The 22,778-nt window shown below is 36.9% G+C and overlaps 1 protein-coding gene across 1 annotated transcript in view; it reads right to left on the bottom strand.

The window, feature by feature from the left end:
- Positions 1 to 13,939: 13,939 nt before the first annotated feature.
- Positions 13,940 to 22,778, bottom strand: part of LOC130421458 (uncharacterized) — a 43,960-nt gene continuing 35,121 nt past the window's right edge. Inside the window, exons 29-43 of the mRNA XM_056749335.1 lie at positions 21,888 to 22,087; positions 19,180 to 19,280; positions 18,945 to 19,063; positions 18,684 to 18,851; positions 17,813 to 18,012; positions 17,569 to 17,669; positions 17,310 to 17,428; positions 17,054 to 17,221; positions 16,755 to 16,954; positions 16,503 to 16,603; positions 16,268 to 16,386; positions 16,019 to 16,186; positions 15,656 to 15,855; positions 15,407 to 15,507; positions 13,940 to 15,265 (exon numbers count right to left, since the gene is read on the bottom strand). Coding sequence (XP_056605313.1) covers positions 15,066 to 15,265; positions 15,407 to 15,507; positions 15,656 to 15,855; positions 16,019 to 16,186; positions 16,268 to 16,386; positions 16,503 to 16,603; positions 16,755 to 16,954; positions 17,054 to 17,221; positions 17,310 to 17,428; positions 17,569 to 17,669; positions 17,813 to 18,012; positions 18,684 to 18,851; positions 18,945 to 19,063; positions 19,180 to 19,280; positions 21,888 to 22,087 — 2,265 coding nt within the window. The 3' untranslated portion in view covers positions 13,940 to 15,065. The remainder of the gene's footprint in view (positions 15,266 to 15,406; positions 15,508 to 15,655; positions 15,856 to 16,018; positions 16,187 to 16,267; positions 16,387 to 16,502; positions 16,604 to 16,754; positions 16,955 to 17,053; positions 17,222 to 17,309; positions 17,429 to 17,568; positions 17,670 to 17,812; positions 18,013 to 18,683; positions 18,852 to 18,944; positions 19,064 to 19,179; positions 19,281 to 21,887; positions 22,088 to 22,778) is intronic.

Genomic DNA, 22,778 nt, shown 5'->3' with positions numbered 1-22,778 from the left:
ACATGTTCAATAAAACGTTTGGCCAACAACTGTTATTTATTCAATGACATCTTTTGGTACAAATTAACAGTTGAAAGCACATTACATCCAAAAAGATAAACATTCAATTAGTAAAGTTTGCAAATATTGAACTGTGCTCAAAAATATGACCATGCCATTGGACTCAGAGAGTTGTAAAGGATCAATGTGTTGTCTCAACTGTTCCATTTGTTCTGGAGTTACAGGGCTCTCAAACTGTGGAACAGTCACCACAGTGAGCGCATCTTCAGAGTACCCACTGTCCTCCCAGTCAATATAAGGAATGTTCATCTCCTAGCATAAAACATAAGATAAATGGGTCAATTATTTAACCATGACACCATTAGATAACATCAGGAGTTAATTTCTGGTTACTACAGTATAACAAAACTTTCTGAATGACAATTGCTTCAATACCTCTGGATTAGTAATGTGATTCTCCATCTGCCCCATCTCCCACAGCTGGTTTGGTGTGAGATTTTGCTCTGTTCTCAATGGGTGGTTGTCCCACAGAACACATCAAGATTTGCTTGAAGTCGGGGCAAAAATACATAATGGCAGCAAAACAAGTGAAGAGTGCTACTTATATCCAGCATGTCCTCTTCCTCAAGTGTGTGCAATATTTGGTAGAACAAGCTAGTGACACCCATCCAGAGGTCACGCCAGAGTCGCTCAACTCTTTCAAAAAAATAAGACAAGTTACATTTCAAGTCTATCAAATAACTATGAAATTATTTCTTTAAAGGAAATAATCAACCTTACCTCTGATTGTGGACACTTTTGCCTGCTATAAAGCAGTTAGTGTCTGGCCCACGCACAGTAAACATGAGACGAGCCACTCCAACATTCTCTCCTCCTTGATCAGCTCCAACTCTAAACAATGAAACATTAATGCAGCTGTCTTGCTCTTTACTGTGTATATCTATAATTGCAATCATATGCACTGTAATATGAATTAGTTTTGCTTTGAAATAGAGTTAGGTTGTCTGAGATTTTTGTTGCTTTAGCGGGTATCCAAATTCCTCAACAGCCTGACTGAAGAAACACAGTTTTGTGTCAGATCGGTTGTTGTCTGCAGCTCTCAGATACATTGTCTAAAAAAGCATTCAAATGTTTTTATGTGTTTAAAAGCACCTATCTGCACAAAGAGATAATGTGTTACCCAGTAAACATATGACCCCCAAGTTATAAAATTAGGTATGCGTCATGATGCTAATTTTCAGATGTTCATTTGAAATATTTCGAAATGTTGCTCACCTTACGTGAAAAGCCATCAATCCCAGCAAATATCACAATATTGTACATAAAGAAAAGTTATTATTTTAAACAATGTTTGAAATGACATCATAAAGATACAAAGCATGTTAAAAATAAAGTAACAAACAGAGGTTACCTGATAAGTTTATGGTTTGTGTCAATATGTACCAAGTACTTTGGGCATGGCACAGAATATGTCCGTCTGATGACACGCCCCAACTGAGTCATTCTTGACAGAATCCCAAGACTATCTATCCAGTGCATTGCAGCTATGACTCTGTTCCAGTGACCTTGTGCTTTCAGTGCTCCTTTCATCAATCTGTAGCCAGCATGTGGCATTCTTTCCTTGACTTGTAAAACAAGTTGATGGAGTTCTGCATCAGTGCAGGTACTGAACAGTCCTCGAACTGTTAGGCTGTTATCTGTCATCCTCCTGAAGAGTGTAGCACGAGAAACTCCAAGCAAATTAGAAATCGCTGTAACAGGAAGTCCAATCTCCAGTAGATGAGCAATGTGCTCTATGGATATTACAATCCTTGGACGCCCACTTACACTTTGTCTATCCACTTGAACTTCTGGATGTGTCAATGGTGCATCTCTTTGAATCTGGATTGCATTATATAGGTCAGTTAATCGTTCTGTCACATCCTGAGACATATGAATGTGCTGTGCTAAAGCATCAAGAAATACAACTTCTTGCCTGCATAGAGAAGCTAAATAGTCTATATCCAGTCAGGGTTATTGAAGAGCATGCGTAACCCGTGTAAGAAGTCTTTCTAGTATGTAATGTTTAAATAAATCCTACAGAGAAATGGAAAATTCCTGAAAATAATGTGAAATTAATACAAACATGAGAATCAGGCTGGACATGAGTTACACCATGTTTACAAATAATACATGTAGTGGTAACTGTTAGGTTCTATCTGCTGTGAGTAGTTTTATGATAACAATCTTTTTGTGTTTCATTTGAGTTTGAACATAAAACCTTTAAATTTTCTTATTAAAAGTTAAAAAATGTACACAATATGAAGAAAAAACATCACATAAGTAAACAAGTTGCCACAGAATAAGAATATATGAAGAATTTAATTTTGACAAAAATCGCAGATAAAACCTTATAATTCCAAGGCGACGAAATCTTTACAAATGCCACTTCAATGAATTTCTAAACTATAGGTGTTGAAACTTTTGGTGGCCTACGGTTCTGTAGAGTTCAGTTCACACTTGTTTCAATACACCTGTGCGGATGTTGCTAGTAGTTTCCCTAGCAAGACCTTGATTAGCTTGTTCAGGTGTGTTTGATTAGTGTTGCAATTTAGCTTGTTGCTATTACAATCCATTAGCTTAGCATATTGTTAAGAAACTTGCTATATCTACTGTCTTTAAATACAGTGATAGTAACAGATAACGTAACTATAATGCCACAGAGAATTGATACAAATATATTAATATAGCAATGTTCATATTCAAAATCACACATGGCTGATCTCAACTAGTTCCAAGTAAGCTCGCAAATCGGTTAACGTCACTTACCCATCCAGTTTCGCGGTTTACATTTACATTGTCCATTTGATGCGGTTAAAGAAAGATGCGTCCAACATCAGTTTCTTACTCCAACTTTTACTGCGGTCAGGCCAGCCTGATCCTCCACTTTAAAAAAAACGCTTATGTATTGTTTCAAAAAGATTTTCTTTTATTTCTAATTTTTAATACAAATGTTTTTCAGAATGCAAGTGATGTTGCTAGGGCAGTGAAAGACGATGTAAAATAGGTTTTTACACAGTTTCTATGCTGTTCAGGGAGGTTTTGCTTAGATTTAGTGGTTTAATTTAATGTTTTTATATCAAGGGTCTCATAAATGCGGTTTTATTTGATATGTTTGGACCTAGGAACTAGAGTGAAGTTTATTGTTTCCTAGATTGTCAGTTTTAAGTGCAACCCATCAGTTAAGACTGCTGACTGTTTATGCTGCCTGCGTCCATAATATTGTTTTATGTGTTCATAATTGTACATTGTACCTTGTTCATTTGTAATTATTATTTGTTATTATTTCTCTCTTGTAGACCACATTTCATTATACAGTTTACCGACAAATGAAATAAATGGACGACCAATAAATACTAAATACTTCAAAGATCTTTCTCCTTCACTCTTGATTCTCTGAGCTTGGCCGCCTCAACCAGTAATACACTGAATGTAGTAAAGTTTACCACATGTATGTTAAAAAAACGACCTGTTTCCAGGAAATAAAACCACCTCACAATTACAGTACACCATCCCAGATTATTACTCATAAAATTTCAGTACTGTCTGGTCTGATAGTTTTTATATAAAAGCTCTTCTAATGTCCCATATGCTGGTTTATTCTATATGTTTGGATGCATGTTAAAAAAACTGTTTCTAGAAAATAATTACACATCACAGATTATAATTTATACAATATCAGGATTTTCTGGTGTGTTTTCTAATAAAAGCCCTTTTAATGTCACATATATGCCGTTTTATTCTCTAGATATATACCTCACTTGTTACTTAAAATATCAAAACTGTCCGATGTGATTTTTAAATCAAATTTGATTTTGCTAATAGGAATATACTTTTATTGCTTGTGGTTATGAGAGTAATTTATATCACTTAGTAATAGAAACCAGGGGAGACAATTTTCTGTTGCTGTTATTAAGTTATTTATTCTATTTTATTGTTGTGTGTTTTTTCTTTGTTTTTGAACAGCCTTTGGTCTACTGTGTAGTTGAAAGGACTACATTAAATGTAAAACAGGTTGGCCTGTGGAACTCCGTATGTGTGAATAAGCTGCATCTGCATACAAATCAACCTGTTTCTTTATTTTTTTTATAAATCTCAATTTTGACTCTTCATCTGTGAAAGCGAAATGTTTTAAATATGTGATTTTTTTCTATAGATATATTTTGTATATATGCCAATGATAGAAATATGATATATATATGCTGATAAAAATTATGTATATATTATACATTAAACCAACAAAATTTCTCAGTCATTGAATGATTTACTAAAGGCTATTGGCACCCTTGGTAAATATGAACAAATGCGGCTATATACATAAGTCTGCATTGTTTCTCGTTTTGATCTTTTATGAAAAAAATCTACAAAATTCAAACATTTCAAATAATTTAAACAATTTGAAGTGAGGCGATTGTCTTAGCACACCAAGGTGTGAAACATGATGTTGTCCAGTCACGACTTCTTGTTGCACAACATCAGGGCAAAAATGTTAAAGTTTTAGGGGTGGTTTTCCGGAAAGAAATTAGAATAGACTAAAATAAATAAAATAACTGTCCAAACTGAAATAACTTATGCTGACATATTTGACGAAAAGCTAAACTTGAAGTTTACTAAACAAAACTTGAAGTTCACTATAAAATCTATAAAGACAGCCTGCATGCCTTTAATATCGAATTAGGCAAAGCTAGACAGACTTATTTCTATTGACTGCAACAACAGTCACAGGCATTTTGCTACTGTAGAGAGACAAACAAACCCACAAGTCAAGTCCTCTCCTAAATGCTTTCTGATGACAAGTTTGCAACTTTTTCCCTTGAGAAAATAAATAATTTCAGAATGGCAGTCAGCAAAGCCCAACATGGCACTCAGGTCAGTCTGACTTTATTACAACAATCTAAGAAATTAGCAACACTATCTGAATTTCAGAAAATTGATCAGAAAACTTTGGAGAAAACATTATCGCATCTTAAGTCCTCAACATGCAACCTGGACACACTCCCCACATCCTTTTTCAAAAAAGTGTTTAACTGTTCAGAGGCAGATCTTTTAAAAATAGTAAATACGTCATTTCTCTCAGGAACTTTCCCATACTCCCTAAAAACTGCAGTTGTCAAGCCTTTACTAAAATAAGACCAATCTAGACAAAAACTTACTGTCTACCAACAAATCTTCCTTCATAGGCAAGATCATTGAAAAGTTTGTCTTCAATCAGCTGAACAAGTTCCTAAACTCAAATGGCAATCTGGACAGTTATCAGTCTGGTTTCTGTCAGCATCACAGCAGAGACATCTTCTGCACTGTAACTTTAATAACTGCATTAACTCATCTGCTGCACTGTAACTTTAATAACTGCACTAACTCATCTACTGCACTGTAACTTTAATAACTGCATTAACTCATCTACTGCACTGTAACTTCAATAACTTCATTGACTCTTCTACTGCACTGTAACTTTAATAACTGCATTAACTCATCTACTGCACTGTAACTTTAATAACTGCATTAACTCATCTACTGCACTGTAACTTCAATAACTTCATTGACTCTTCTACTGCACCGTAACTTTAATAACTTCATTAACTCATCTACTGCACTGTAACTTTAATAACTGCAGTAACTCATCTGCTGCACTGTAACTTTAATAACTGCATTAACTCAACTACTGCACTGTAACTTCAATAACTGCATTAACTCATCTACTGCACTGTACCTTTAATAACTGCATTAACTCATCTGCTGCACTGTAACTTTAATAACTGCATTAACTCATCTACTGCACTGTAACTTTCATAACTGCATTAACTCATCTACTGCACTGTACCTTTAATAACTGCATTAACTCATCTACTGCACTGTAACTTTAATAACTGCATTAACTCATCGACTGCACTGTACCTTTAATAACTGCATTAACTCATCTACTGCACTGTACCTTTAATAACTATATTAACTCATCTACTGCACTGTAACTTTAATAACTGCATTAACTCATCTACTGCACTGTAACTTTAATAACTGTATTGACTCATCTACTGCACTGTAACTTTCATAACTGCATTAACTCATCTACTGCACTGTACCTTTAATAACTGCATTAACTCATCTACTGCACTGTAACTTTAATAACTGCATTAACTCATCTACTGCACTGTAACTTTAATAACTGCATTAACTCATCTACTGCACTGTACCTTTAATAACTATATTAACTCATCTGCTGCACTGTAACTTTAATAACTGTATTAACTCATCTACTGCACTGTAACTTTAATAACTGCATTAACTCATCTACTGCACTGTAACTTTAATAACTGCATTAACTCATCGACTGCACTGTACCTTTAATAACTGCATTAAATCATCTACTGCACTGTAACCTTAATAACTGCACTAACTCATCTACTGCACTGTAACTTTCATAACTGCATTAACTCATCTACTGCACTGTAACTTTAATAACTGAACTAACTCATCTACTGCACTGTACCTTTAATAACTATATTAACTCATCTACTGCACTGTAACATTAATAACTTCATTAACTCATCTACTGCACTGTAACATTAATAACTGCATTAACTCATCTACTGCACTGTAACATTAATAACTTCATTAACTCATCTACTGCACTGTAACCTTAATAACTGCATTAACTCATCTACTGCACTGTAACATTAATAACTGCATTAACTCATCTACTGCACTGTACCTTTAATAACTGTATTAACTCATCTACTGCACTGTACCTTTAATAACTGTATTAACTCATCTACTGCACTGTAACTTTAATAACTGCATTAACTCATCTACTGCACTGTAACTTTAATAACTGCATTAACTCATCTACTGTACTGTAACTTTAATAACCGCATTGACACGCTATGCCACCATAGATTGAAATACTGAAGCACCCACAAGGTCCGCCTGCCTAAGATGGCCCACCTGGCTCACCTGAAGTTTGACGATGAACATCAAGATGATTCAGAAAAGGTTTGTAGAAAGTGCTGAGAGACCACAGTTGACTCATGTTTTTGGAGGGAGAGAATTGCTGACTATGACCCCAAGAACACCATAACTACAGAGAAGCACAGTGTTGGAAACATTTTGCTTGAGGGCTTTTTCCCTGCAACGGGTACAGGATGACTTCACTGCATTGAGGGGCTGAGGGACAGGCATGTGTATCGTAAAATCTTGGACGAGAACCTCCTCCCCTTAACTAGATAATTGAAGATGGGTCGTGGATGTGCCTTTAACATATTGCCAAGACACCCAAAGAGTGGCTTAAGGAGACGCACATTAAATGTCCTAGCCAGTCTCTAGTCCTATAGAAAATGTGTGAATGAGCTTCAACTCCAATTTACTGAGCGACAGCCAAGAAACCTTATAGATTGACAGATGAGTGGACTCAAATATATCCTGACACATGTTCAAACCTGGTGACCAACTATCAGAAATGTCTGACCTCTGTGCTTGCCAACAAGGGTTTCTCCACCAAGTGCAAAGTTTTGTTTTGCTCGGGGATCAAATTCTTATTTTCACTGACTGAAATCAATTTATAACCTTTATATAACATTTTCCCCCTGATTTATTGTTGTTGATATTCTGTCTCTATCAGTTAAAATAAATCTACCATAAAAATGATGGACCCTTCATTTATTTGTAAGGAGGCAAACTTAAATCAGCAGGGGATCAAATAATTATGTTCCTCACTGTATGTATGATTAACAATAGTTTTAGCATTTGTCTTTTGTTTTAGTTCTCAGTTTAGGCATTGACTCTTTGTTTCCAGTGTAAAATAACAGCTTTATCCGGTTGTGTGAATGTAGATATCACTATGTTTTGGAAATGTTTGAGATTAAGCTTGAGGGAGCTGTGTGTGTGTGTTTGTGTGTGTTTGGTGATGGAATGATATGTAGAAGACTGGATTTATAGATATGCTAACCATGTTGTGCCTAGACTAGGGCTTCTGTTGTCATACAGTATTGAAGATATGCTGTGAACTGGACATCCATGTGTACTGTAGATATTATCCAAATTATCTTTGTATCAGTACCTATTGTATTATTGGTCCTGTTTGACATATCGCTTATTGCGCCCTGAACTCTCTGTTAGTCGCTTTGGATAAAAGCCTCTGCTAAATGACTAAATGTTAATGTAAATATATAGTTTTATCATTTTAGTTTATTAACAATTTCTGAATAAGCTCACGCCCATTGAGAATGAGAAACCCCTTGATAAAGCAGAGTTATATACACTGCCCGTTCAAAAACAGTCAACAACTCCATGGATTCAACTAAGCAAATAGGTAAGAGCCGTCCATTGGATTTAGGGCCCAGAGAATGAGGTCAGTTAACTGAATGACTCAAAGTTATGCCATCAATGGGTTCTTTCCTCCCTGATGGCACAGGCATATTTCAACATGACAATGCCAAGATTCATCGGGCTCAAATTGTGAAAGAGTGGTTCAGGAAACATATTCATCATTTTCACTCATTGGCCACCACAGAGCCCACACCTTGACCCTATTGAGAATCTTTGGGATGTGCTGAAGAAGACTTTGCGTAGCGGGTAGACTCTCCCATCATCAATACAATATTAGTTTTATTGTTTAGATTTTGTAACAATTTCTGAATAAACAAAATGAAAAACCTATTAATAAAGCAGATTAGCTTTTGTTGAGAAAAACAAGCACATCTAAATTTTCAGGTGAAAGTGGAGTCTGTACAGTAGTCTAGGTGTCGACAGAGACACTTACATACAGATGTCACGGTTTGTGAAACAAACACTCAAGACAAGCAGATACTCCAAACATGTATAATTTAATCAACAGAGACACAGGAAAAAGCACAACACCATAAACACATTCAACACCGATAACAAAACTATGTGATCATGATCTGCTGTTTTCTATTTGTCTTTCATAACATCAGTTTTACCTTTTCAATGTCTTGCAGTTTGTGTTTACATTGTGTGAGCATATTTTTATTGGTTCAATAAAGCAATAAGCCCCAAGAAGCCCCAAGAAGCCGTGGGTTACAGTCCGCTTCATGTCGTGACTAACAACGCCCCTTAGCTGTTATAAAATGCACTGTAACCCACGGCTTCGCGGGGCTTATTGCTTTTATAAAACAGTTACTCCATATGCTTAGCAAGGTTTCATTAAATAAACTAAATAAAATGATATTTAGGCTATGTGGTGCGGTCAGCCGTTATATCGGGGTATTTTATAACTACTTAGAACTCCTCTCAGCCAATCAGAATCAAGGACCAGAACTGGCAGTTTTATAATGTTTGTTATACAAAGTATAGAAATTATTTTGCTATTAAAGATATTTTTTTGGGCCTATTATTCATTTTTTATGTGTATTTCACAAATATACTTATACATTTTCTATTTATATATTTGCTTCAAAATTAGATTTATTTTCAAGTGTTTATTTTGATTTAAGCCGTAAAACTTAAAAGTACAATAAAATCTCAAAATATAATAAATACATATATGAATTTTTTTCATTATTCAAATCGTTAACTCATTTTTTGATTATGATATTAGTATTTCTCTTCACTGATACATTACTAAGCTATTCTGTAACAAATACCTTAAATATAGCTCAGCACACTGCTATATTGCACGCTTGTTCCCTGCTGGAAAACAATAGAACCCCATAACAGAAATTCTTAAGGTTTGCATTAAAATACCATCATGAACCAATAGCCTTTTCTATTAAAACCACAATCTATTTAACCTACGAAAATAATTAGATATATGACAAAAGATTAAATAGACTAAAATATGTACCAGGGTTTTTTAAGGCCATGTTACTTTAAAAAAAATATTCTGCCTGAAGTACTTTGAATAGACTGGTTAGGAGTGCTGGTTTACTGGATATTTCAACATTTCAGTAGAACAGGCTGAGCTGAGTTAACCAAATCTGCCTGTAACCTAGAGCCAAAATGTACATCGTAGAATATGTATAAATGTGATAAATGTGCAATAATTGTGAATCACACAATGTCAAATGTAGCCTACAATCGCTAGACTGATCTGTCCCACAGACCTGGTATCAACAATTTGTTTTACACCTCCATCCACAATCAGCCCAATTATTGTTTGCCATCACGGATCCAGTACCATCACTGCCGCACATGACCCACACTCGGCTAACTTGTTGCATGCCACTGCCGGAAGTGCCCCAGCAGTGCCATTCTGAGGCCACATTCGGGCCGAGTCTGTCTGCTATGTGGGAATATCACAACAACAGCCTTCTTCCATCTTAGAAATGTTGCCAAATTACAAAATATTTTATGTGTTGCTGGCGCAGAAAAGCTTATTCATGAATTTGTGACCTCACGGCTTGACTATTGTAATGCTCTACTTAGCGGTTGTCCTGTATCATCGATAAACAAACTACAGTTAGTTCAGAATGCAGCTGCCAGAGTTCTTACTAGGTCAAGAAAATACGATCACATAACCCCAGTTTTATCATCGCTTCACTGGCTACCCATTAAGTATCGCATTGATTTTAAAATTATTTTAATTACTTACAAAGCCCTGAACGGTTTAGCACCTACTTACTTAACTGAGCTTTTATCACGTTACAACCCATCAAGCTCTCTAAGATCTTAAAACATAGGACTTTTGATAACACCTAGAATAACTAAATCCACCAAAGGGGGTCGGGTAGCACCTTAACTCTGGAAAAGCCTACCTGATACTATTCGAGGGTCAGACACACTCTCCCAATTTAAATCTAGATTAAAGACTTTTAATCTAAGAGATCTTTTCAGTCAAGCTTTCATTCAATGCATAGTTAATGAACAGCTACTACGCTAATCATTCTCTTTATTCTCTTTCTGCCTCCGCCTCGGGATACCCATCCTGAGGTAGGAAGAAATTCCACCAGGTCCAGATGATCAACATATGCCCATCCCCACCTAGAGATTACGCCAGATACAGCTGCAGACTGACTGACCATCCCAGCTCCATCTAAGGCAATTCCACCACCAGCCAAGAGAAATATGACCATCGGACCATCCCAGCTCAGACCACTACATCTCCAACCAAGAGCAAAGACGGACTACTTGACTTATTAATGCTGAAGTTACAATGCTTGGTATTTAATGCTAAACTTACATCACATGTCAGCAGTTTGAAGTTAAAGCTGCATTCAGTGGGCCAGATTGGAGGTTCCTAGATGGTTGTTTGTGGGTGTTTGTGGGGAGTGAGGGGGCTCGTTGGTTGTGGTTGTGGGGATTCATTTGTTTGGGCTCTGTGGGTCCGGTTTGGTCTTGTTTTGTGGTCGATGTCAAACAACAGAGGAATTGAGTTACAACATGCTATTACTACCTTCCTTGTTGTTCCTCTGTTTTCTGGTGTAGGTCGTGAAGTGGGACCGGGTTGTACCTGCACGAGTGGGACTCTCTGGGTTGCGTTTGCCGGGCTCTCAGTCTTCCTCGTGGATATTTGCTCTGCGGCTTTTGGTCGGGGCCACTGATTACAGCTATGACACTTCAGGGGGATTCTGGCCCTCCCGGCTGAGCCTGGTTTCTCCCAACTTTTTTGTCTCCACAAATCAATCATTGGAGTTTGGGTTCTTCGCCACAGCAGGGCAGTGTTGGCTTGCTCACCGGGAGACTGCATTTATTTATTCATTAATTAGATATTATTTACTAGAATGATCTTGCTTGTTCTATGAACACAATGCTCTGTGCTGTGTTTTAGTGTTTCTGTTTTTCTGTTTGCCCCTTTAAAGCTGCTTTGCAACAATGCACATTGTGAAAAGCGATATATAAATAAACTTGAATTGAATGTCATGTCAACTTTGCCTACCTAGAGCAGTTGAAATATCGGATATCAAGAGTTCTTTCTCCAATTTGAAAAAGCACATCCAGATAATTAAATTCAAATGTTTTTCCCTCAAAATGATTTGGCCAAAATGGTATAAAAATCCTCTCTGAAAACATGAACTTTAACAAATATTTTTGATGATGCAAACAGATGGCAACCAGCTTGAGTAAATGCAGCTTTATAAATGCAGCAAACATGTCTGCATTGTGGACTCATCAAAAGTGCCAGAAGACCCAAAGATGATAATGAGCGGCAGTTTAGACTTTATGTTATTATGTAGTCAATAAGAGGAAGGGGTGGAGCTGTTATCGCGAAATAGCTTTCAACAATTGCTAAACACACTGCAGAATGGGATGTTTTCAAATATATGCACAAATTGATGTATTCTGTCATGTAAACTCATTAACCTGCTTCCTGTCGGTTTACTATAGATGCATAAAAAGATGTAAAATATTAATGTGTTCAAACATGGGGATTCAAAATTTTTGTCAATGAATGTCAAATAATTCATTAAACATCAGTTTAATATTAAAATCATGTTTATTTATATAAATCATGCAAGCAAAAGTTTATCAATGTGTACAAATGTGAGGTCCTCAATTTCGAAAAACATCCAGCGAAATTAAAGCAGTACGAATGTGTCGTGTAAAGAAATAACTCAGTATACAGAGCTACGTTAGAGATGTTCTTCTGTGTTAGGTTATATGAGACCAGGCTTCTTTTTCATTGCACTTATGTATTTTGCTGCCCTTATGCTCTCCCAATTGCTTCCATTGCTTACTCCACCTGTAAGTCGCTTTGAATAAGAGCGTCTGCTAAATGACTAAATGTAAATGTATTTGGAAAACATAATGTTTATGTTTGTGTTGATTTTGACATGAGTTATTATTATAGGATGAATCCTGTTGAACTTTCTTACCTTTCTGAATACTGCATTGTGATGAAGCCAGTATCCACGGCCTTGAACATCCTTCAGTCCGAAACAAATACTCGGATGGGATGGCTGCTTCCCACCACCTACCTTATTGATTCAAAGCTCAAAAAGATGGAGGCTTCAGTCAAGCAACAGCATTCCTTATATGCAAGCAGCAGCATGTTGTGGATGTACACATTACATGCCACGCTGCTTCCCCACAGCAGCGTGGCAGATCTATTCATGAACACTACCATGTTAAACCCTCTGAGAGTTATCATGACAGAAATTAAACTAGTTCTTTATCAAACTCTAAATGGTGCAGTCCTAACTCAAACCTATCCGACATAATAACTACTTCACGGCAAAGTGATTGGTTCCCAACGTACCAGCAGCCAATGAGCTTGCTGCTATATGTTTAAATCTTAACTAGTGATTGTTGCAGCAGTGCAGCATGTTTTAGATGGTGTTGAGATGGTGGTCTAGTAGGTTAAACCACTGAACTTGTAAATCAAAGGTTGCTGGTTCGATCCCAGCAGCCACCACCAGTGTGTCCTTGAGCAAGACACTTTACTCCATGTTGCTCCAGGGGATTGTCCCTGTAATAAGTGCACTGTAAGTCGCTTTGGATAAAGAGGCCTGCCAAATGACTAAATGTAAATGTAAATGTTTCAGAACCCTCCTCCTTCCCCAGCTCCACCCGTATAGATCTGCTACAAGGTGACCACATAAGCATGGGGTTTATTCATACTTTATATGTGCAGCAGGAGCAATCCTTATACGCACACAGCACCGGTCCGCAAGCGGGCAATAAAACGGTCTATATCGAGACATCTAAAATATTCTGTCAGGTGGGCCCGGAGGACAAGTAATGGGCAACACTGGTGTGGACACATATAGACTCACAGCAGAGTTAGAGTTCATTTAATCTCTCCTGCCCTTTTAACCAATACACACTATTGGATGTTATTGGCCTTTCAGATTTTGCTATGAATAACATCAGCTGCCAGGCACATTCATGAAAGGAGAATCACAAAAGTGGTGCTTTTAACAAGATTAGAGCTTGATATTTTTGAGTGGATTTTAAATATCTGTCCCTGTCATGTGTGGTGGGTATAAAACAATGAGCCAGATAAAGGTAAACTAAAAAGTACTTTTAATCAGAAAAGCTCAGAAATATAGGAGATTACATTAAAAAGATTACACATTCATCACACACACTTTCAAAAACTTTTAAATGGACTCTTTACTAATCATATTTAAAACAGTTTATTAATGGACGTACTCAACAACCCTAAACACTGGGTTGTTCCAGAAATAAACTCATCTACTTTTCAAAACACACTTTGTACCAATTTACATAAGAGAGAAATAAAGAAGAAAAAGTTTAACGCACAGAGTTTTGTGCAAGTTCTATTCTTCTAAACACATAAATGACTACCCTGATAGGACACATACTTCTGGGAGACGTCCATTTCTGGATTATCATCTGGATCACATTTTTTTTTTGTTTAATATTTACTCATCTGTAATACTGTGAGCATGTTTAGAAGATGTTTATACTTTGTCTGTTTCACACACATTTAGTTTTAATCATTTCCTAATGTGATTATCAGATGTTTTTATATACAGCAGATGTGTTCCAGATCTCCAGATCTTAAAGATGGGGTTACATGCTATTTAATGCATTCTGACTTCTTTACACTGGGAAACATGCAGGCTCCTCATGCTTAACATGGTCAACTTGTTAAAAATTGAGTTAGATGTGTGACATTATATTATATATATATATGTGATATTTCTGTGCTCAACACACTCCCCCATCACTCCAACTTGTTTCGGAAGTTTTTTATAAAAACTGACAAATAGGGCGGTCCCAGTGCTAAAAGATGCTGAACATGAACTACAGGCGGTAAGTGAAACCAAGTCATGTGTCTGTGTTTTGTTGGCAATTGGCAAGTGCATAATGTAAAATACACGAAGGGACTAAATGGATTAATGCGATGATGTGATGTTATTATGCTCTTGTTCTGCCTTCAGCAGCTCCTGTTTTTACAGAAATAATCACACAGCTGCTACTCTGTTTTATAAATGTGATCAAACGAAATACTATTCTAGATACGACGTATGCAAAACTACTGTATAAGCACTCAAGATTAATTCAAACTGGCAGAAACTGTGTTTGTTACCCGATCTTTAAGCAGACATTTAAAAGACGTATCTGTGCTCTCTGGGTATCAAAAAAATCACCATAGGGGAAGGGAATCATACAGAAGGAAGGGTGGGCATAAGTAGGGAAGAGGGGGAACATAGTTGACATAATTGGCAATACATCATATTTTGACAAAGATTGCCCTCGACTTCTCTCTCCTGCAGATCTTCAAAGGCCACATAGAGCGAGAATTTACCAAAGTTCACATCAAGCCAAGCGCTGACACTGCTGGTGTTTGATCCACAGGTTGTGCCTACAACCATAACACATACAAGAGACTCATTAAGAGACAAACAGGATGACAAAATCACACTAGTGCTGACTTTTAAGGTGCTATATGAACATGCAAAAAAAAGACAAAGTGGAGTGAAACTCTGGACCCAAGTAGACTCACCTGATCTGTAGCTTTGTTTTAAATATCTTGCTAGAACAAGTGCGATCTCCTTCCGTTTCAGTAGTGTCATCTGGTCAAAGGCACTGTTCAGCCCCTCAACACTAAAGTAGAAAGATCAGAGATAAAGGTAAGCATCATGTGTTTTGGTCTTTAAGTGTCTCATTAAAACAGCTTGAGAAACCCCCTCATGTTTTCAGTAACAATGCTACAAGTGTGTATTACATTGCTCAACCTGAGAGGGTCACTTACATGATGTGGTATTCGGCGCAGTCAGCGCTTAATGTTGCTGTTTGAAGCATCTCAGCACTCAGGCTGGGGAGGAGAGGAACCAGTTTCACTGTAAACCAGGAATCCCAGTCTTCGTCCAAGAAATTTGAAAAATGAAGACTGATGATGGCAAAGGTCCGATTCATCATGACGTCCATCACCACTGGATTGATTTCTAAAGCCTAGAGGAAGTTTCACATAAATAATATTTTTATCTCGCAAATTCCTTCATAACAACACTTCTGTCCTGCCAGGGCATTCTGATCAATCACATGCAGACTGGTATGTTTGCTTGCATGCTCTTCTATTACAACCTGCCTCCCCTTTACAAAAGATTGAAAATACCTGGGAAGTCTGGGTGAGACCTGACAGGAAGTCATCAACATTCTTTAATGCATAGCTGTCTCCGAGAAGATCGAAGACTATGTTGATCATGTCTGTGTTGTTCAGAGCTCCAGAATCCACTGTCAGTTGAGCTACTTGGAAAGCACTCTGGATATTCAGTGCCTCAATCTGATGAGGGAAAACAGGAGAAAGGTTGCAGACACAAAAATGGAGTCAATGAAGAATTGTGCAGCACGTCCTGGCCCTTACACTTGAGAAGTCTGTGTTGAGCACCCGGAGATCTTCATAAGCCACATAGAGAGAGAATTTACCAAAGTTCACAGCAAGCCAAGAGCTGAGACTGCCGGTGTCTGACCCACAGGTTGAGGCTGTAACCATATGATGAACAGGATTAAACTAACATAGTAGTTATACTTATTAAGACAAATAAAACAAACGCACACAAACAACAATAGAGGTAAAATATGGGCCAAAGTAGACTCACCTGATGTGTAGTTTTGTTTTAGATAGTCTACTAGAACCATTGTGATCTCCTGTTTTCTCTGCAGTGTCATCTGGTCAAAGACACTACTCAGAACCTTAACACTGAAGCAGAAAGATCAAATATAAAGTTAAGCACCATGTGTCTTTGGTCTTTAAATATGTCTCATTAAAACATATTGAGAAACCCCCTCATGTTTTCAGTAACAATGCTACAAGTGTGTATTACAGTGCTCAACCTGAGAGGGTCACTTACATGACGTGGTATCCGGTGCAGTCAACGCTTAATGTGACTTTTTGGAGCATCTCTGCTGTGAGGCTGGGGAGGAGAGGAACCAGTTTTACCGTGAACCAGGACACCCAGTCTTTTCTCCAGAAATTTGAAAAACGAAGACTGATGATGGCGAAGGTCCGATTCATCATGACGTCCCTCACCATAGCATTTATTTCCAAAGCCTGGTAGGAGTGTCCAAACACAGAAAAAAATTACAGTTTTCCCACAAACTTCTTCACAACAATGCTTTCCCCTTCCCTATGCTCAAAGATTGAACATACCTGGGAAATATGAGCAAGACCAGTCAGGAAATCATCAATGTTCTGAAATGCATTGCCATCTTCTAGAAGGTCAAAGACCATGTTCATTACGTCTGCGTTGTTCAGAGCTCCAGAACTGACTGTCAGTTGAGCTGCTTGGGAAGGACTAAGAGAGTCCAGTGCCTCAATCTGATAGAGAAAAAACAAGGTTGTCGACACAACATGGTAGCCAAAATGGAATTACTTGGAGAATTGTGCAGCACACCCAGGCCCTTACATTGGAGAATTCTGTGTTGAGCACTCGAAGATCTTCAAAAGCCACATAGTCAGAGAATTGATCAAAGTTCACATCAAGCCAAGTGCTGAGACTGCTGGTGTCTGACCCACAGGTTGAGCCTAAAACAATACCCCATGGAAGAAAGTTATTAGCAGAGACAAATGATTAAAAGAACAGAGCAGTGATGCCTTTTAAAGTTGCAAAAAAAACATGCAAACAAAAACATTGTTGAGGGAAGATTGGACTCTGCTTGAATCACCTGATCCATGTCTCTGTTTTAGATAGTCTACTAGAACAAGTGTGATCTCCTGCTTTCTCAGCAGTGTCATCTGGTCAAAGGCTCTGTTCAGCCCGTCAACACTAAAGTAGAAAGATCAAATATAAAGGTAAGCACCCAGTGTCTTTGGTCTTTAAGTGTCTTATTAAAACAGCTTGAGAAACACCCTCATGTTTTCAATGATACAAGTGTGTATTCCAGTGCTCAACCTGAGAGGGTTACTTACATGACGTGGTATCCCGTGCAGTTAACGCTTAATGTTGCTCTTTCAAGCATCTCTTTAGTCAGGCTGGGGAGGAAAGGAACCAGTTTCACTGTAAACCAGGAAACCCAGTCTTCGTACGAGAAATTTGAAAAATGAAGACTGATGATGGAAAAGGTCCGATTCATCATGACGTCCCTCACCACTGGATGGATTTCCAAAGCCTAGAGGAAATTTCCACAAACAAGTAACAGTTCACTGACAGTAAGTGCAAATGTGTTGTTGTGAAGTAACTTGTCAGACTTTATCAACAGATCAAACCTTTGCAGACTGGTACCTGTTAGCTTTCATGCTCTTCTACACTCAAAAAAATGACTTATTGGTCTAACATGATTCAATCATGGACATTGGTTCCACATGAATGAATCAAATAAACATAACATGAAATTAACATGTATAAAGAACCAATCACCATTAATACTATTGCTGTTTGCTTTAGTTGGGCTTTTCACTCTTCACTTTTAATGTTAAGTTTTCTTTAGCTGTTCATGTGTGTGAAAACACATATGTTGAGGCAAAGAGAATTACGATCCAGTGGGGTCAGAAAGTTATAGTTATTTCATCACAAAGCAGTTTTTTTTAAGTTTTTTTTGTGTGTTCTGTTATAAAAATGTGAGATGAAGATATTAAAGCAGTGTTATGCTTCACTCATGTTCTCTCTACATGTTAAGTTCATGTTGAGGTTACTTGATTCATTTATGTTTTTGCTACATGTTAAAATCATGTTGAGAAACATGATTCAAACTTTTTTTTTGGAACCAATGTCAATGATTGAATCATCTCAAACCAGTGGATTACAACACCATGCGTCCACAAAGTTAAAGATTGAATTTACCTGCGCAGTTTGAATAAGACTTGTCAGGAAGTCATTAGTGTTCTGGAATGCATTGCCATTTCCTATTCGTATAAAGACCATTTCCATCATGTCTGTGTTGTTCAGAGCTCCAGAATTCACTGTCAGTAAAGCTATTTCGGAAGCATTTAGATTGTCCAGTGCCTCCATCTGATGAGGAGAATAAAATAGGATGAAGGTAACACACACAACTTGCTAAAATGGAGTTGAATGCAGAGATGTGCAGCACATCCTGGCCCTTACGCTGGGGAATACTGTGTTGAGCTCCTGGAGATCTTCATAAGCCACATAGACAGAGAATTTACCAAAGTTCACACCAAGCCAAGTGCTGAGACTGCTGGTGTCTGACCCACAGGTTGAGGCTGTAATCATGTTATGAACAGGATTAAACTAACATAGTAGTTATACTTATTAAGACACATAAAACAAACGCAAACAAACAACAATAGAGGTAAAATATGGGCCCAAGTAGACTCACCTGATGTGTAGTTTTGTTTTAGATAGTCTACTAGAACAAGTGTGATCTCCTGCTTTCTCTGCAGTGTCATCTGGTCAAAGACACTACTCAGACCCTTAACACTGAGGCAGAAAGATCAAATATAAAGTTAAGCACCATGTGTCTTTGGTCTTTAAATATGTCTCAATAAAACATATTGAGAAACCCCCTCATGTTTTCAGTGAAAATGCTTCACTGTAAAAAATTTAACCTTTGGACAAACTTAAATAATTTACTTAAACTGTGGACCAACTTAAAACAAAACATTTTTTTTCGGGCAATTTTATTACGTTTACTCAAGTTATAGTTTTGCTTGAATTAAAACTTAAAATTTGTATTTTATAATAACCAAAATATTTATTTTACCTAAGCAAAAAGGTAAAAAGAGGATTTATTATCCATTTTATACTATGTTAAATATTTTCATTTTGGAACAACCTAATATTTAATTTATATTAACTATCAGCTGATAGCAAGCGAGCATTAAATCAATGTTAAAATTGTAAATGTTGTCAATTGTCAGTTTTGCACCCGCAATTAATCTTGAATGTTGAAAGTTCAACAAACCACCGTTATTGTTATAGTGTTTGCTTTAGTTGGGCTCTTTACTATTGTGTTTTGATGTTAAGTATTTTTTGTCTGCTGCGACAGTGTCCTAAAATACATTTATAGAAACAAAGAAAACTAAGATCCGTTAGGATCAGATTATACTTCTATAAATTGACTGAATTAATTAGACATGAAGATTCAGTGAATGAATCTCAACAAAGGTGACTATCAACAAAAGAAAGCTTCATGTTGCAGTGCATGCCGGGTAACATCATCGTTCAAAACTCATTTATGATTCCCAGCATGCATTGCAGTTGATGTGAATAAGTTTAATCAATGTCACCATTGTTGAGGTTTGATAAAGGAATGTTGTTGTCTAAGTGTGTCCGTTAACGTTTCTGTTTAATTTGTTATAGGGTTTTAACATTTGTAAACCAGAACAGTCAAATCAGTCATGAAAGTTCAGTTTCATTACTATTTTTTATTTTCCCATCTTTGTTTCAGCATGAAACACATCACAAAACTTGACTTTAAAGCATCTCCTTCTTTATTAATGCATAAGTGTTCTAATAGAAACATGACTAAGTTCTTAAAGGGGTCATATGGACCGAATATGTGTTTTTCTGTGTCTTTGGTTTGTTATAAGCTTGCTATGCATGTATTAGACACGTACAATTGCTCAAATGAAAGTGTGGGAAGAAAAGATGCATTCTATCTAAAAGCAAACTCTCAACAAGACCTGCCTGAAACGCCATATCTAACCACACCTGGCGAATGTACGTCACCTCATAACACGTTTGACCAAGACCATCCAAATCTGAACGCAGGTTGATGTACTTGTAAATCTCATTGTATCGTCACCTCTGAAGCCATGTCGTGTAGATGCTGTGTGGTTCGTTGTGAGAAAAAAGACTCTTTGTTTGCCTTTTCAAAAGATGAGGCAACTAAAAACAAATCTTTACATTTAATTTAAAACACCGTTTCAGAAAAGAACAATCCAAAGATTAAGGGTTTGTGCAGTGCACTTCACCAAAGATTGCTTCACAAACCTGTTAGAGATCATGACCGGCTGTGCATGAAAGCTTTGGTTAAAAAGTGGGTGATCAAGAAGAGTCAAAGCGTTGGCGTTAATTATTATGTGACCATTCCCTGCTGTAATGCGAGCTTGTTTCTATCTCAAACAAACTCTGTATAATGTATATGGTTGTTTGTTTATAGTCTGTATAACCTCGTATATAAAGATGAAAATAAATATATTTTTAATGAAACCTTACCAATCCTTAACATCCTGTTCAAGTCTACTGGCAAAGTTGATGTATCAGCTTCATCATCTTCATTTTCAGTATCAGAATTGGGCTCGAATTGATATAAGGAAGAACACATGACATTTTACCTCCTGTCAGTACAATTGCTTTGAAAGCTGATGTTCCGAATATGGAAAGAGGCTTTACGTTTCCCTCACACTCTTGCAGTATTTCACCTACTCCCTAGTTGCCAATCATAGCACACCTCGCTTTTCAGAGCCATGAGCTCTGTAAATAATCTTTTCGTATATACACATTATATTACATCTACAACAAACGGTAATATTCGATTTAGTCTTGTCAAATGACCCATTTAAAGAGGGAAGAGATTTAACCTCACACAAGCCAGGGATCAAGAGCCCTACTAAAGCAAACACTGATCACAATCATGGTGTGTTTTTGAAGTTTTGTACATTTTTTCAACATTAATTGTGGGGGAAAAGTGATATTGACTCATTCCAATCGACATTGAAATTTTTTACATAAATTTGAGCATTGAAATCGAAACTTGGGAAATTGTAATTAATTTGCCTATAACAAAATCACATTTGTTTAAATGCAAAAGCTATAGTTGGGTTAAATAGTAAATAAAATGTAAATATTAGGTTATTCCAAAATTTAAAAATGTAACAAAGTAAAAATTTCCAATGGTCTAAATAATAAATCCTCTTTTAACTTTTTTTGATTTGGTTAAACAATCATTTGAACCAAAGCCCAAAAAAATTCCTAAATTAAAGTTTTTTTTTAAGTTGATCCAAAGGTTCCAAATGTTTCATTTTTTTCAGTGTGCAAGGTGTAAATTACAGAGCTCTACTTCAGCCTGAGAGGGTTACGTACATGACGTGGTATCTGGTGCAGTCAACACTTATTGTTGCTCTTTGAAGCATCTCTTTAGTCAGGCTGGGGAGGAGAGGAACCAGTTTCACTGTGAACCAGGAAACCCAGTCTGTGTACAAGAAACTTGAAACATGAAGACTGATGATGGAAAAAGTCCGATTCATCATGACGTCCCTCACCACTGGGTTGATTTCTGAAGCCTGGTAGGAGAGTCCAAACACAGAAAAAAGTTATGTTCCTCCCACAAATTTAATCGCAACAATGCTTTTGCTTTTTCAGAGTCCATTTCAACAGAATCAGAAGAGCTTAATTGGCAAGTGTGCTTGGTCTCACAAGGAATTATCTTTGGTGTTGGAAGCTTCTGGTACAGACATTCAACACAATGAATACAAATTAAATGAGATTTAAAAATATTCATATATAAAATAAAACAATATTTTTCAGAAAATGGGGGATAATAACATATAAGAGACATGGAAAATATAATAGAATATACAGTAGAGGTAGTGTTATATACATGTAGAAATGTAAAGCTGCTTTGGAACATTGCACATCTTGAAAAGCACTATAACAATAAATTGAAATTATTTGAATTATTTAAATAAAATGTAGATATAATAAGGCACAATACTGCACACTATAGGAAGTGGAACATTGCTCTTAAGGAGCACTTATATGTTTAGGAGGGAGATTGCCTTGGGGAAGAAGCTGCTTCTGTGTCTGGAAGTACTGGTGTTTGGTGCCCTAAAGCACCGGCCAGAGGGCAACAGTTCAAAAAGTTTGTGCGCTGGGTGTGTGGAGTCAATTCTGATATTTCTTGCACTTTTTTTCCGCTCAGGTCCTGAAGTGTGAGCAGAGGAGCACCAATAATCTTCTCAGCACTACGAACTG

This window comes from Triplophysa dalaica, chromosome 5 (assembly GCF_015846415.1).
Source record: "Triplophysa dalaica isolate WHDGS20190420 chromosome 5, ASM1584641v1, whole genome shotgun sequence".
Taxonomy (NCBI): Eukaryota; Metazoa; Chordata; class Actinopteri; order Cypriniformes; family Nemacheilidae; genus Triplophysa; species Triplophysa dalaica.
Note: the sequence above shows the minus strand (reverse complement) of the source record. Positions and strands in the feature narration are given on the sequence as shown.